This window comes from Medicago sativa, chromosome 8 (assembly GCF_051527215.1).
Source record: "Medicago sativa cultivar Bolivia chromosome 8, Bolivia_mono, whole genome shotgun sequence".
In the NCBI taxonomy this organism is placed as follows: Eukaryota; Viridiplantae; Streptophyta; class Magnoliopsida; order Fabales; family Fabaceae; genus Medicago; species Medicago sativa.
In genome coordinates this window covers 73,678,279-73,691,284 of record NC_140756.1, presented here as the reverse complement: position 1 = coordinate 73,691,284, position 13,006 = coordinate 73,678,279, and the positions used below count along the sequence as shown (strand labels likewise).

The following is a 13,006-nucleotide window of genomic DNA, read 5'->3' as shown; positions in this document are numbered from 1 at the left end:
GTTATCTCTGATGTCAATTCATTGATAGAAACATTATTTTAAGTCAACTCATGTGTAACTTTTATACATTTTTTTAATAATTTTTTAAAAATATTTAAAATATTATAAGAATTTCAGCTATTTTTTACAAAATATAAATCAAATATGAATTGTTTAGAATGTATGACAGTGAGATATACATTCATGAATCATGACCATGTCCAAAACGATTGCTATTGTTTGGCCTATAGTATTTTGCCAAGGCATGCGAATTGAACCTTTCCGTGACTCATGAGTCATCGTCACTATCCAGTGTCCACTCTCAAAATGCGGACTATCTTCCTCCTTCTCCTCGTTTCCGGTACTATCTCTTCTCCACCTTCGTTACTAATCGAAGCTATGTATAGTTAAAAAGCCTCATTTATGTTATTTTTCTTTCTTTCTTTTCTTCAGGGTTGTTTAGGTATTCATTGGCGCAAGAAGAAGGGTTTTGCTCTGCACCTTCTGTGCTCAGCGAAGAATTAAAATCGAAACCTCTTTATTCCAAAATTTATGACTCCACTCTACCTCCTCTTAATCTCCAAAGTAAGGGTAACATCTTTGTTTCACCGACTGTGTTATTTTCATATATGAATCAAATGGTTAATGAAGCTAGAAGCAAACAATTACTACTAACTAATCGTTAGTTATTTCATTGCAACTACGGTGAAATAAGCTGAAAGCAACTTATAATAGTTTAATCCAGAAAACCTTAATGTACTAGACTCGTCAATATAACTTGCTCAATTAAGCACTTTTTATTTATAATTTTTTTAAATGTTTGTTTGTATGAGAATGTTATAATTTTTTTATTCATTTTATTACAAAAACTGCCTCTACCAACTTGATTAAGTTCATCAAGTAAGCTAGTTTTGCAGTCAAATATCATTCCTACTTTGCAGTTTAGTTCAAAGTTCATTTTGGTAACTACCACCAAATGATTACCCTTGGCTATCAGTTTGAGTGTTTGACGGGGTGTGCGTTGAATAAGAAAGTGAGAAATGGATTTTGGTTGATTTATTCAACAATTTGGGCGTGACTTGGAAGGCTAGAAATGATGTGATTTTTCAAAATAAGAGCATGGAGGTGGATGAGATAGAGGATGGGATTAAGTCTTTATTGGAGGTGGAGTTTGAGCCGGTTAAAGGTGTCCCTGTCTGTTTTATGAATGGATTTGGTACCCTGAAGATTGTTTCTTGGATGATGAGTAGTTTCTGCTGTTGTATGTTGCTGGTTTATGTGGTTTTGGCTGGTTTCAAGTTTCAGTTTTGCTGGTCTGGCTGGAGCTTTTTCGGGTGGTGATTGTCTTGTGCACTTTGGATCTGCTGTTCTAGCCTTTTGGTGATGTTTTGATTGGTTGGTCAGGGACGAAACCAGAAAAAGTATTGAGGGTGGCGGAAATATAACACGTGATAAGTAAAATGAACTACAATACAACTAACTTTTACTATTAATAATTGTAAATTTTTTAGTTTAATGACAAATAAAAAACATATATCCTACAAAAGGTATGAGAGAGTAAACCTTGCAGTGTGGCAATGTGACAATGCTTAGGGATTTTCGTGGTGCTTTTAGATCCGTTTAAACAAATTTGATTGAAAGATAATCACACGTGTTTCAGTTTGGATGACATATTTAAAAAAAATGAACTGATCCAATTTATGCAATTTGATTTGGATTAGGTTTTAGATATCAAAATTACAATTCATAAAAAAAAGAAAAAATCCAAATTACAATTGTAAATGTTTTTATCAACATTAAAATTGACTTTTCAACAAAGTATTTCTTGAGAATAATAATAGGCAGGTACGCTAGTAAGCAAATTGCTAACTGACTGTGTTAATGTAATATTATAGTTTACTATATTTATATTGTAGAAAGGTGAGTGATGATTCAACAAATCAAAAGTGTAAATGATGCCTGCGCTGAAAATAATATATGTAATGTAAGTGATGCATTTTCATAAAGCTGGGTTGGCAAACACTATATACGTATAAGGGTATGGTAGTGCTACATCTTTAAAGGGTGGCGGCTGCCCCATTTTAATTATAGCTAGGTCCGTCCCTGGTTCTGGTGTTTTGGGAGTTCTGTTTGGGGCTTATTAGTTTTTTGGTGCAGCCTTTGTGTTTGTATGTTTTGCTGCCGTGTCTGTTTGTTTTGGCTTCAGCTGCGTTTTGCTTTTGCCTTGGTTTTGTTCGGTTGTGTCAATTGTATCTTTGTATTATTTCTCTGCCTTGTCCCGTCCACCTTGACCGGGGTATAGCGCGTTAATAAATTTCGCCGATTCAACAAAAAACTACTACACCAAATTAATGTGTTATATGCACCTAACTAGCATTTGAGTATAATATCTATGAGCTAATGGCTTAGCTTACAAATCTAATTAGTCTTGTCAGCATTACAACAAAAGGGAGTTTTGTGTTTGTTTTCATGATGATAGAGGGGGGTCTTTGTAGTAAATATGAAATACATTATAATTTATATCTGTAAACTAGTTATGCATATATAGCTAGACGTAGGTGTAAACACACACACACACACACACACACACACACACACACACACACACACATACACATATAACTGGACATTTCCTAGCAGGCCTGTGAGATTGGTGAAACTCAATAAGTTAATGCCATCTTCTATGGTTGATTCTTTGCCACTCCCTAGATGAAGTTGTGAACTTCACAATTACTATAAGATTGTTATTTTTGGTTACTGAAAGAATTGAACCAAGTGGTGAAATGTGACACTGACACCCAACTACCAAGCGTTATTATTTGGATACTTGCTTGAGATCTGATCTTTGTTTTATTTGTTAACTACATCAAAATATCTTTTGGATCTTATGGTCTTGTTACTGTTGAGTCCTGATTTATTTTCTAAAACAAAAATATTTGGTTAAATTGTATTGAACTGACTCTAACGTGGTTTTGTTTGTCAGATTTGCCTGGATTCACACGCAGTGTCTATAAGAGAGATCATGCTTTGATATCACCAGAAAGTCATGTTTATGGCCCATTGCCTGATTGGTAACTCTTGAATATCCTCATTTCGTTTTGGTTAAGATGTTTAATCCTCTTCCTGTGTGGTAACTTTATTGGCTTTGGCAGGATCAATACATCGGGGGCATTTTTAATTTCACCTGAAATGGGCTCACACTTTATAATGTACCTAGCAAAGCTGAAAGGTTTGATTATGTTTCACTACACAGAATCTATTATATTTATTTCGTGATGAAACTTTGCTTCGGCAAGGTGGAATTCCAAACCTTGTATATTTGCTAAATACTAATTTTGCGATGTCATTTTCTGCTCATGTCATATACCATACATGATGCATAATATTTATGAGGCTTCTTTCCTTCCTTGAATATGTTAAGCATATGTAAAAGCCTCTGCAACACATTAGATCAAATCTTATGGAAAGTTTTGAGCGCTTAGAAAGACAATTGAAGAAAAATATGTTGTAAATGGAATAGTCAATGTCAGAAAACCAGGTTTCATCATTCACAGTCGCTTGTACTTGTCTCATAAACGACATTTCTTTTAACTGCACTATAGCAAACTATCTTTCTTGCATGATTTGTGCGTTACATCTGGTGCTTTGTTTATTTCATTGTCTTGTAGCCACTCTCTGTCTGGTAACATAATTTCATTGTATTTTTGCTCTATTTTTTTTTTTGTTTGGCTATATCTTATCTGCTTCTCTTTTTAGAGGTCGTAGTAATATCGGGTTACAATTGTCATTATATCCTCCAATCACACCTTCACACTTTCCCTTAACTTGCATACGTCGACATTTAATTTGTGACTCTTAATTTTTTAATGTACTGTGCAATTTAAAGTTCGTAACTGCAACTGGTTTAGTTGGTATGCTTCTGATTTGTGCTTTCCCACTTTTGCAGAAAATTCAAGATCAGGACTTCCCCTGCATGATGTAGAGAGGTTTTGAACTTGTTCCTTCATCTTTTCAATTTCTGAATTCTACTTCTCCCAGTTCCATTTCCATGACGCTCCAAACCATTGACAATTTGACATCATTTCTAGCTCATGCATATTTGATGTATTTATAAGATTGTTATGTGCAGATTCATCTTTGTGCTCCACGGTGTTGTCAGAGTCACCAGTGCTCATGGTGTGAGCCATATACTGAAGGTGATAAGTTTATGATTGCTATGCATATGAAGTGATCCTGTCAGTCTGATACTAGTTTTGGGGACTTTTATAATTAATTTTCTAATAATTATATGTATATGTATGTATATATCATTTCCTCTCACTATTGTTTATAAACTTATACTTGTGGAAGAAGTGTAGTATTAATTAATTAGTTTGAGGAAAAATGAATAACATTTTCATCATTGTTTCAGGTAATTTGGTTACACTCTGATCTAGCTCATTATTTGAATCCCACAAGTAGGTCTGCTTCTCATTAAGCACTTCACTGGATAATGATCATGATGTCAGTATTGAGGTCGAACATAGCACGGACCAGCTACTGGTCTCTATCCATGGAAAGTCCATGATCTGTGGATTATTGGACTCATTGATGGAACACCAGGAGCAATAATTGGTGTAAGAATATTATTAAAAGTAAATATAAGTCGAGCCTAATCTTTCATAATGGAAACCAGAGCCTCAGCTCTTTAGAGAAAAAAAAATGTACTTTTCTGTCTATAACAACCCAAAAATGACTACTTGCCTCAATCTACTCCTATCTGTACAACACGCTGCACGACCTAATCTACTTGCCGGAAACGGATTTGGTGCAGTTATTTTTCCAAAAGTTTTAATTTCAGCCGTTGGAGGGATTTGTGCCACAAGACCTCACAAAGTTGTAATCTAATCTAATCTAATCTAATCTAATCTAATCTAATCTAATGGCCTACATGGAAAACTGTGTGTAACTGCGTCATTTTTCAACAGCAGCAGATCCTGGGCGTTCCACGGTCCATGCCAAATAACTGTTCATGCTTTGTTCAATCTCACTTCTTACATCAAGTTCATTATCCAGAACTCTAACAACTTCAAAAATGTGTTTTATTATTTAGGGTACAAAGTCCCGTGTCATTTGCATTGGGCTTAAGAATATAAGAATCAACAGCGTGTGATGTGGCTTCAAAGCTATGCTTATTTACTTCATGTTTATATCATTCAAGATACATGTATGCGATGTTTTATGCCATTCAAGATACATGCATGCAATGTTTTATTTTTATACATGCATGCAAGGCTAAAATAATTTTTTATGCCATGTTATCAATTCCAGGTTGATTCATATGCTTATTTTCCTCCAAATTTTGAACATTCAATTGAATCTGACGCTCCTGCTATTATTGTGGTATTTGAACGAAGGTTTGTACTTTGTACCTCCACCCTTTTATGATTTATAAACAAATGCATCATCCCTGTGACCTGATCATTCATCAGAATGAGAAATCATGCTGTTAATTTTATTGAAAATGCATTGGTGAACCCATTTCACATTTGAAGATTCTTTGACAAGTAGTCACAATAAAAGTTTGTACTTTGTAAAACGTTCAAGGATTGAGTATTGTTTGTTGCATTAATTCAAATTGCCAGCAGTCACATGAGTAATGTAAATAACCTGTCAGGTATGCTTATCTGCCAAATCATGTCCCAGAGCCCCTAGTTAATTCGACGGATAAACAGCCACTCGTTGAAACTCCAGGGGAGGTACATTATTCCTATATTCTGGAAGGCATTATGCTTTATTTCTCCTTTTTTGTTTAAATTCAACAATTATATTTTTTCAATATATGATGATAGTTAATCGAAAAATTATGGCCACTATTATCAGTGTTAATGGTATTGACTGAAGCAATTCTGAAATGCTTTGGGTTCAGGGTCACTATCATTAATCTGAGAGTTCATATTTAACTACTCTGTAAATGTTAATGTTTGGATTTTCTGGAAGTATTGTACTCAATGATTTATACTTCTTATTCAAGATAATCTGACAATTCATGTCTATAATTGGCACAAGTCAAGTCACTCTACGATAGGCTTTAGATTATTCACTTGTGATGCATTAGAATGCCCCATTTTTTAGGCGTATACTCAATAATTAAGTCTTTGACTTTTGTTTAAGACTTTAAGTCTCCCTCCTCCCCTCTTATTGGTAAGCTAGATTGCAAATTTTTATGCATGTCTAATTTGTAGACACAGTTTTAATTCCTTTCTGTATGCATCATCAGATTTTTGAACTGCGAAAGCTACTTCCAATGTCTTTGGCATATGACTTCAATATACATGTAAGCCCAAATCTCTCATAAACTCAAGGTCCTACTTTGTCAAAGTCCGTCTAATCTTTCTAATATTATCATGGTTTCGGTCAGTTGTAGTTAAATTTAACTGATGTACCATGCTTGCAGATAATGGATTTTCAGCCTGGAGAGTTTCTTAATGTTAAGGTATTCATATATGAGTCAACGAGACAGTTCGTTTTTAAGTTTTTTACTTTAAAGGCCTTTTTAATTTTTTTGTACGTTGTGGCTTTTGCAGGAGGTCCATTATAACCAGCATGGTTTGTTGCTATTGGAAGGAGAAGGCATTTATCGTTTGGGTGATAGTTGGTAAGAGTTTAAACCTGACCTTACAAAAAAATACTGGCCTGAGTGTTGCAGAGAATCCAAAATAGTGACATTCTTTGGTTCCAATATATTTTGGATTACTTTTATTAATTATTAAAATATAAATGAAATATATAGTATTAAATATTTAATGTTATTTATTTATATTGGGCTTAATGTGAACGGACCGTGATGGGTTGAACCATTCTTATTAGTCAGACCATTTGAGAGGTCCCTGCCTGCCTCCACTGATGAGTATATAATCTAACTATCCCATTAGGTTAGACACACTAAAAACAGAAGAACGCTCCATCAGTAAGGCGGCTGAAGCATCCATCAAAACCTAATTCTCTCAAGTCTCTATGGATTCTTCAACTATTCAAGGTACACGATTATGGTATTAATTAATATGCTCTATTTTCATATCTATGATTTTGGTTCTCTGTTAAATATTTATCAATTGGTATGCTCTGATACCAATTGATAAATATTTAACAGAGGACCAAAATCATAGATATGAAAATATAGCATATTATACAATATTAATTAATACCATAACCGTGTACCTTGAATAGTTGAAGAATCCATAGAGACTTGAGAGAATTAGCTTTTGAGAGATGCTTCTGCCACCGCCTCACTGATGGAGCGTTCTTCTGTTTAGTGTGTCTAACCTAATGGGATAGTTAGATTATATACTCATCAGTGGAGGCAGGGACCTCTCAAATGGGTTGACTAATAAGAACGGTACAACCCATCACGGTCCGTTCACAGTAAGCCCAATATAAATAACAAGTACAATAACATTAAATATTTAATACTATATATTTCATTTATATTTTAATAATTAATAAAAGGAAATCCAAAGTATTCTACATTGAAAGAGAAATTTTAGTTTGCCGCGGAGGTGATGCGACTGATATATACAAAATCTAACATGTCTATATAATAACTTGAGCTTTTGGGTTGAATATGGGATTTGGGACAAATATTGACTAGTAATAGTGTTAGGCGCATTGAACTTGCCTGGTCAAGTATGAATGTTTGTGCATCTTGGTTGAGAGAACTAGACGATCTCTTTGTTAAAACCACAACTAGTATGTAAGTCTATATGCAGGGTCTCTGGCTAATATTTCAGGTAACTTCTAGGATGCGTTTACCTAATGAGTACTGGTACCTAGCCCTATATTTTGTCATGGGTATCAAAGAATTATCTCTTTTTTTTTAATTGTTTTTTTGTTGTTGTGATTTTTATGTGAATAGGTACCCGGTTCAGGCGGGTGATGTCATTTGGATGGCGCCATTCGTCCCACAATGGTAAGCTACGTCAAACTACATTGTACCCTCCTCCTTCAGTTCCCCGCTAATTTGAGCATACAAGGCTAAAATCACATTCTTAATTATGTTACATTACATGTTACTTCCATATCATCTTGCAACAAACGGACTAATACATGTGGTGCTGTCTTCAGGTACGCTGCACTGGGGAAAACTCCGACACGGTATCTTCTGTACAAAGACGTGAACAGAAGCCCATTATAATTGTGATTTTGATTGATGTTAGATAAATGTCACGAATGGTATTAGCCACCACCTTATTTAATAATTAAAATAAAAGAAGACTTGTTGCTGTATATATATTTATTAGCTCTCATATGGTTAGGTTGTATCATACCAACACTAATGCATTGAATCTCATCATATGGTTAATTTCAGTATTTGTTACTCCCTCCGTCCCAATTTATCTGAGCCCTTGGCTCATTTCACACAGATTAAGAAAAATGTATAAACAAAAGGGAAAGTGGAATATATTGTATTGGGAATGATAAAAGTAGTATTATTTAGTGTTATATTGTATTGGGAATGATGAAAGTTGTATTGAAAATTGAAATGACTCAGTTATTTTGGGACATTTTTTTTTAGAAAATGGGTCAGATATTCCGGGACGGAGGGAGTAACTTCAATTCCATTTCGGTATTGTACAAATACCATTGAATTGCCTTTAGCTTTGAACCTTTGATTTTCAACACCAAGCTGAGTTTTGAAATTATCCAGAAAAAGTATTGAAATCATGAATCAATTCTCTCAACATGCTTAAGGTATATGACGATTTTTAGCACATGTTTTTTGTGCGAAAGTCTCCCAATCTTGAATCTTGAAGTACATACGTTTCAAGTTTAATTACTTAGCGTCAAAATCAACTTTCAGCGAAAATAACAGCGTTGTGATAAGATCAAATCATAAACTACTCAACCATACAAGTTTTAATATTATGTCATTAACCATTATTTTAAAAATCTACACACTTTTGAAAGCATATCTCTGCCAGTAAGGTAATAATTAAATTAATCAGGAATTCCATTTAAAAGTTTCCAAGAGATTCTAGGTATACACAACCTTTACTTTAGGTGGGAGTTGTATGATACTGCTGAACAAAAATATTTCCTTTCCAAAGAAAGTCTTATGCATACATGTGTCTACATTTAGCTTGCTGATATCAATGTTTTTAAAAACCAGACCGAATCGGTTGGTTCAACCGATTGAGCAAAGAACTACCCAACTTGTTTGTACGTTTGGTTATTTGAATCTTGAGTTGCTGCTCAATAGAGGGATTCATTTAGGGTCTGTTTGGTTCTAAGGAAAGAGAGTGGATAGAAAGCAGGAAGGAAAGAAAGTTTATGGAAAATTGTGCTTCCATTGTTTGGATGCTCTGTCAGTAAGGAAAGAAAGTATCATCATTTAGCGGGTCCCACATTAAAAACTTTCCTCCCAGCAAAGCGAAGAAAGTGTGAGACGAACTTCCAATATGGTGAAATGACAACATAACCCTCAGTTTTTGAACTATTTTTCTTCATTACCATATGTTCATTTTTATCATAAATTTGATAAAAAAATAGTTTGCTTCTGACGTCATATACTTAAGGCATGTTCTAAATTTAATTACTTTAATATTTATTATGTATGTGTGTGTATATTATATATATATATATATATATATATATATATATATATATATATATATATATATATATATATATATATCAATGTAAGGATATTTATGTCATTTAATAAAAATATATCTATCTTTTCTTCAATTTTCTTTCCACTTTCTTTGATACCAAACAACTAAATAATCATCTCTCTTTCCATTCACTTTCTACTCGCTTTCATTCCTTCAACAATCTTTCCTCTTACTATTTTTCCTTTCACTTTCTTTGATCATCCAAACATACCCTTAAGTATTTAACCATTGCCTCTTTTCTTAGAGTTAATTATGTCTGAAGATTATTGGTAGTTTGATTATGTACAGCTCTGAATGCATTATGAAGCATTACTAGGTTGAAAAGAGACAATTGGGAAACATTAGGGAGACAATGTAAGGGTGAAGAAACTGTAGGAAAAACCAGCTGCTTCATGTAGCTTATAGTCAAAGTTACAGTTATCTAAAAAGCAGAGGTTGCGAAGGCAGTGATGTAAAATCCTCATTATTATTATTATGGGAAATGTTAACCAGTGCTCCCGGGGCACTGGTTAAGGAAGCAAATATAGTAATATTTGCATTGAAAGCTGTGTAATCAATGCATTAAAAGCTTAAAAAATGTCTTTTCTAACTTATAATTTTTTCTTTTGGATTCCTTAACCAGTGCCCCGGGGGTATCGTGTAGTATAAAGCTTGAGACTCCAAGCGCACCTTAATACTTATAAAATTGTGCTCTGACAATGGGACACAGAATTTGGAATCTCCTTTACCCTATCTTTGGTTTTGTGACGATATTATAATCAATAACACTATCATTAAAAGATGTTTAATCTTTCTCTAAGGTCCAAACAAAACCATTTGGAATTTGGATTAGAATAACTAACATGTGGTATATAAGCTTCCGCGTGACTCAATAGAGAATTTATGTGAATGAATTTTGAACTGGCCCCACCCTTTGTTAGTGTTATGATTGGTAGTAACAAAGGATTAGAGGAAAATCATAATATTGATCAACATTGCCTGCTTTTTTGCTGGAAAGTATTTCATCTTTTACATATACAGTACTCTGTGACTATTCAAAGTTATCAAATCCTGCGTTTAATATCAAAAAAATTCTTAAGTTTTAGTTCTTTATTGGTCTCCAAATTCGATTCTAGTGAATTTATTCTCTGTGATTCTCTGGCTTGTAGCCAATTATCATTCTCCTAAGATATTAGATTAAGATGCATACCATACCATAAGGTCATTCTAGCATATTTTCACAACTAGTTTTCTGGCCACATACTCTCTCATTTGTTAATTCAAGAAGTGATCGAGGAGGCTTTAGCTTTTGCAAATAGCCAAATACTTGACTCCATTGAAGCACAATGCGGCCCCACAATGTACGGCTCCATCAGTGGCCTATGATATAGGGATATGCAAGAATTTTTCATGGTCTAACTAGGCTTCTTAGGATAATGATTGTTGTATGTTTAGTGCAAGTTGTATTGTTTGTAACCACCAATCAGGACATAAGAAATTGATCAAGTGTTCCATGGTCACAAGACTATGGTAATAAGTCTTGGCCACACTAAAAAAATAAAATAAAATGTAGTATAGAATTACTTTTTGGTTATGTTTTAAAGAAAAATGTTAACAAGTGTCTCTGAAACATTTTTGTCAAAAAAAAAGTGTCTCTGAAACATTGGTTAAAGAAATAAATATGGCCAAATCCTTGAAAGTGTGAAAAATGTTCTTCTTGAAATAACTAAGAATAAAAGATAGAATTAAGTTTAGAAGCAATTTTAGTCCCTCCCATCAATCATTTCTATTTTTGTCTTCTTAAAAAGTACCCTAAAGACACTCTTTTTTTGACAAAATAAAAGATATTCATTCATTCAAATTGAAAGAGTACATCGATATAATGCAATTTCGCTAAAAACAAAAAGGATGAATCAGGCTCACAACATCCATGTTAATAGCATAAAACGGCAAAGTACAAATGCCTACACATATGACTATATTTAAATCTCCGGAATAACCATGTTTCCGGATCTGCAACGTGGATGACGCCAAAGTCATTGATTGGATCTGCATTGGATCGAAGCTGATCTGACAATCTGAAGCGATCAAATACTTGAGAGAAACAAGAAAAACAAACAATGTCGCACAAAGATGACGAACAACCAACGTCGCACGAAGACGACGAAATAGATGTGAAAATCACTTATTTCAATAAAAGGGAAATAGAAAAACGAGTTAGAGGGTGATTTTGGGTCAAAAATTGACCCTTAATTGTAACGTCCGTCTTAATTATTTACTTAATTTAATGAGGATTTATATATTTATTTATATATATATATTTATATGATTTAAGAATTTAAATAGTTTGCATGATTTATAGATAAATTATGTGATTTTCTAGAATGACGTGAAGTATATTGATGTTGTGAAGTTGTTATGTTGGTGTGACTTATTTTATTATTAAATAAAATAAGATATGAGAAATAAAATAAAAATATTAAAGATTGGGCTGCGTGGTGAGATGAGCAATTAGTAGTGAGAAGAGTAAAAAGGAGAGATAAATAGACAGACATAAGTTAGGAAAAGTAGTACGTACGTTTTTGGAGAAAAAGGGAGAAAAGTCAAAAAGAGAGAAGAACCAAAGGAGGGCTGCGATTCTGCTATTATCAGGTAAGGGTGAGACTAATTTCCAATATCATTAAGGGTATAATTCTATAGGATGAATTTAGCATGATTAGGTTAAGTTTTGGTGAGAATTGATAATTAGGTTTAGGATCAATTTTGATGAATGAATCAAGAACAGATGTTAGATTGATGCAAAATTAGTGTACAGACCTTAGATATGACTTAAGATGATAATTAGATGCTATTTGGATGAAGAAATCATGAATATAGGTGAAAAGTTGTGATTTTTAGGTTTCTGGCCGTACTGACATTCATCGCTCTCATCTGCGAGCAAGAACACTCGCAACGGCGAGCTAGAACCCAGAGCTCGCATCTGCGAGCAATGCAACTCGCAACTGCGAGTGACCTGTAAGCTCACAACTGCGAGCAGAATAACTCGCCACTGCGAGTAAGGACTTAGGAACCCAGAATGCACACTTTGCTCGCCATTGCGAGCAGAGTTACTCGCCACTGCGAGTTAGGCTGTTAGTTGCCCAAAATTGTCCCGATGCGATCCCTTCACACGTGTAGTCTTGAGTTGACCTTAGAATTAAGTAAGAGAGCTGTTTAGGATGTTTTTATAGACCCTGCAGTCTGTTCAGGTGACTGAGGTTAGAAGTGTGGTTGCATGAATGTTATAATGATGCTTTATGGTATTTATGTTGATGTAATTCATACCTTAGATGATGTTAATGCATTCAAATGTTATTAAATGTTGTATCTTGCTGCTGTTCCCTGCTTTTGACTGT

General features: G+C 34.0%; 1 protein-coding gene across 2 annotated transcripts; it reads left to right on the top strand.

The window, feature by feature from the left end:
- Positions 1-207: 207 nt before the first annotated feature.
- Positions 208-8,335, top strand: UGLYAH (ureidoglycine aminohydrolase). 2 transcript variants are annotated; one of them, XM_085734929.1, is made up of 13 exons: positions 208-340; positions 433-564; positions 2,963-3,050; positions 3,132-3,208; positions 3,926-3,965; positions 4,109-4,175; positions 5,290-5,375; positions 5,636-5,717; positions 6,239-6,295; positions 6,416-6,454; positions 6,546-6,616; positions 7,874-7,927; positions 8,083-8,335. In XM_085734929.1, the coding sequence occupies exons 1-13, from the start codon at positions 271-273 to the stop codon at positions 8,150-8,152; spliced, it is 933 nt and encodes a 310-aa protein (XP_085591055.1). In that variant the 5' UTR covers positions 208-270; the 3' UTR covers positions 8,153-8,335. The 2 variants fall into 2 exon arrangements, with proteins under 2 accessions (XP_085591055.1, XP_085591056.1); XM_085734930.1 differs by lacking the exons at positions 7,874-7,927; positions 8,083-8,335 and adding an exon at positions 6,894-7,010.
- Positions 8,336-13,006: the final 4,671 nt, after the last annotated feature.